This window comes from Nanorana parkeri, unplaced genomic scaffold (genome assembly GCF_000935625.1).
Source record: "Nanorana parkeri isolate BGI_ZX_2015 unplaced genomic scaffold, ASM93562v1 scaffold2960, whole genome shotgun sequence".
NCBI lineage: Eukaryota > Metazoa > Chordata > Amphibia > Anura > Dicroglossidae > Nanorana > Nanorana parkeri.
In genome coordinates, this window is record NW_017309228.1 from 78,870 (window position 1) to 82,722 (window position 3,853).

At 52.0% G+C, this 3,853-nt stretch overlaps 1 protein-coding gene across 1 annotated transcript in view; it reads right to left on the bottom strand.

Moving 5' to 3' along the window:
- Positions 1-3,431, bottom strand: part of LOC108802568 (A-kinase anchor protein 9-like) — a 34,398-nt gene extending 30,967 nt beyond the window's left edge. The window contains exons 1-2 of the mRNA XM_018574424.1: positions 3,268-3,431; positions 2,003-2,816 (exon numbers count right to left, since the gene is read on the bottom strand). Of these exons, the coding sequence (XP_018429926.1) occupies positions 2,003-2,816; positions 3,268-3,431 (978 nt within the window). The remainder of the gene's footprint in view (positions 1-2,002; positions 2,817-3,267) is intronic.
- Between the last annotated feature and the right edge of the window lie 422 nt (positions 3,432-3,853).

Consider the following 3,853-nt stretch of genomic DNA (forward strand, 5'->3'; position numbering starts at 1 on the left):
GAACAATAACCCCAATCATCCAATCAGAAGAGTCGCTCATTGTCGGGGTGGATGAGGGAATCCTATTGGTCGGGGCTCCTTGTAGTCTATTCCAGTGTCTGTCACCCCAGCAATCAACTTCCCCCTCCCGTCTCTTTGTTATATCCGTCTGATTACAGCTGACCACTTCCTGTGTCCTCCGCCCGAGCTGAACTCTCATCAGTTACATTGTATGCGGACTACAGAACACCTCCCCCCTGTGTTTTGGAAATGAGGAGGGAGGGGAAGGTATTCTGTAGTCGTGGCCTCGGGTGACAACACTGGTCCTCCAGAGATAGAGTACAAGGAGTGTTGTCACCGGAGGGCAGGAAGTGTGTTACTGGCAGGATCACCAATTAAATATAAAGGGAAAATAAAACTAATGCAGTCGCCACATCTAAGGACTGGAAGGTATGGGGGGGGGGGTGCAGACACATCTAAGGACAGGTGAGGTATGGGGGTGCAGACACATCTAAGGACAGGTGAGGTATGGGGGAGGGGGTGCAGACACATCTAAACAGCTCAAACTCCGCCCACAACCAGAAAGTCACTTCATTGTAGTAACAATATAACTAACGCGTTTCAGCCTCCGCGGACCCTAGTCACAGACCTTGGTGGATGAAACGCGTTGGGAGTTTTGTTACTACAATACATTTGGGGACTTGTACATCAGATTTTGCCCTCCGGTGATGTCACTGCCCTATAACTCCTCCCACAGGCCAGGAAAGAGTTCTGGATTTGCCCATCCTACGGAATGCTTTCCCGGATTGTGGGAGGAGTCCCCGCAACGGGAGAACATTCCGGATATTCGGACTCTACACTACGACACGGATCGGAGGCTTGAAGTGAACCTGAGCGTAGAGGAAACCTGCGCTAACAGACCGCTGCTAGTCGCCTGGCTGTCATATCGATCCTCCGGCTTCACTGCATCGGAGCCAATAAGCTGAACAGTTCACGTGCTCCATGCAACCCGAAGTCAAACATTGGCCACGCCCCTTACCCAGCATCCCTCACTGCTCAGTGCCTGAACAACGTATGGAGAGTTCCAGGCATTCCAACGAGAAACGCAAGAAGGGGCGTGTCCGCTCTGACTTCCTCAAAGTCAGGATTTTTGGGGGGCGGGGTATATTTCGGGGGGACAGTTTGTTAGACCCTCATAATGATCCGTTATTGGTTCAGGAATAACAACCCTGTTGAAGGGGAACTCCGCCCCAAAACGTATTTCTTTTAGTATTGGGTAGGACGGGGAAGGGTTAGTACCTCTGTCAGGTCTTAGTCCCCTTTCGGGAGATATCCTTGAACTTCCTGTTTGCAGGGACACAACAGGAAGTTGTCCTGAACATAAGAAGAAACCCCATTTTTGATAGTTGTCACCAGAACAGGGGTCCCCGTTGGACAGCTGTAAAATTTGGGGTTTCCCGTCACTTCCTCTCCCAGTGACCAGGACAAAGAGAGTGAATCCCCCCCCCCAATGGGACACGGACAGTAAAAGGAACATCTGACGGGGGTTCTAACCCGTCCATACCCCCACCCAAAAATAGAAAAAAACGCTCTGAATGGAGCTCAAACACAATTTGCATGTGGCACGCCCCCGTAATGTACGTCAACCAATGCAAGATAAGACACTCAACACAAAGCCCCGCCTCCTCACGTTCCTCGTGTTCTCCAACTTTTGAATTGTTCTTAAAGTGTACCCAAAGCCAAAACTTTTTTTTTTTAAATCTGGAGGTAGAGAAGTTGTCACCTGAACAGGAAATGAGAAAATATACTAATAAGGACATTTATCCTGGTGACCACCGCTTCCCCTCACGTTAGAGAGATTTCCTTTTACTTCCTGTTGGGTCTACAGAACAGGAAGTGAAATCTCTCCGATGGGGCAACAGGTGGTCAAGTTAAAATAAAACTTGACCGGGGGGCGGGGTAAAAAGTTTTGGCTGTAGATCTACTATAAGTGATAATACGGCTCTACGGTTGGGTTACGCACCTGTAGTCTCCCTTCCTCTTCCTGTGTCTCCAGCCACTGCTTGCCCAGAACGTCCTCCAGCATTTCCTTCCGGGACTTGAGGCTCAGCAGCTCCCTGTCCAGGTTCTGGAGCTGCAGCTGGCTCTGCTTGTTCTCCTCCAGCACCTTCCTCAGGTTCTCCTTGGCCTCGGACAGGCCGCCCTCCAGAGCCGAGACCTCGTTCTTGTAGTCCTCCACGGCCCCCTGCCAGATCTGCGAAAGCCTGGCCGAGTAGTCCTCCACGTTGACGGGTTGGAAGGCTACGGGGGCCACCTTGAAGCTGTCCAGGCGTTGGGAGAAGCTGGAGATCTCTTCTTCCATGGCAGCCTTCTCCTCTTCGTGGACCTTGAGGATGTCCTCCATCTCAACCTCCAGCTGGACCAAACGTTCCTTCAGCCAGCTCTGGGCTCTCCTCTCCTCTTCGAGGAGTCGTTTGCTTTCGGACATTTCCCTCCTCGCCTCTTCCTGAGCGTGTTTCTCCTGAAGGCACAAATCTTTGACGTATTCGATCTCCTGATAAATGTCGTCTCTGGCCGCCTCCACCTCCACCATGCTTTGGTGGCCGTCGTCCAAGGCGTCCCTCAGCTTCATGATCTCCTGGTGGTACTTCCTGACGGAGGGCGCCCCGGGCTCCCGGCGCAGGTGATGGATTTCGGCTCTGAGCAGCTCGTTCTCTTCTTCCAGAGCTTGGACCCGGGAGAGGTAAGCCTCCAGGCGCTTGTTGAGGGTCCACATTTGTGAGGACTCGTCGCCGGGGGTAAAGGGTGTCTGGTAGGTCTCCATTCTCTTGCTTCGGCTGCGGTGGAAAAAACGTCCCGGTGAATGTCGTCTGAGGAGGTTCCGCTGCTACCACCAGCCTGTGGGGAGTCGGGATGCTGGATGCTGATGAGTGAGAAAGTAGCTGAGGAGGAGCAGAGGGGAGCCGAGCTATTCATAAGCTGCATCTGGCCGGGGAGGAGGGGGGAGCCTCCCTTTAAAAGACACTGGTTAACCCTTTGCGGTGATTCCGTGCACCACGTGACCCTCCCCGGCACTGACAGCGCCAGATGTATAAATTCTACAGCGCGCTCATGGCAGGAGCTCACTCACAACATATACACAACGCCCGACGCATTCACGGTTCCTCGGAAGTCACTTCCTTCCAGGAAAAGTAGATTGTAACAACACAAGTGACAGACCACAGGACCCGGTGACATGGAGCATTTTTCGAGGAGGGAACTAGAAGTCACAGGATGCCCTCACGCTACCGGGGCATGCTGGGACTTTTAGCCCCACCGTGACCACACAGCCACCCTGGTTGAAGACACAAATCTTTGACATATTCGATCTCCTGATAAATGTCGTCTCTTGCCGCCTCCACCTTCACCATCTTTTGGTGGCCATCGTCCAAAGCCCGTCCCTCAGCTCTCATGATCTCCTGGTGGTACTACCTGACGGAGGGCAGGGTCAGGGTGTCAAGGACACTCTGGTTGTACAATTTGAAAGCAAGGCTGTGGGAGAATTCTCCGGTGTTGCAGGATATGTCTAGAAATTGGAACAAAAATTGAGACTAATGGAGTGTAAAATTGGGGTAAAAAATAACGCGGATGGAGAATGTTGTTGGTGGTGTTGGTGGGCACAGAGTCCTCGACGCCCTTCAGAGCCCCTTTTTTTTATAGTTGTTGACGAGTTGTGTGTAGAAGGTTGTCAGCCCCTAAGCCCATCTCTTCTCTCTCTTCTCGGTGTGTCCTTTTCTTCGAGGACAGCAAAATCTTGCCAAATTTGGCAAAATGTTGCTTCCAGTCGAGTTGGTTCTGCTGTATTTTTGCCCCCAAAAGTCCAACCAAAACACTC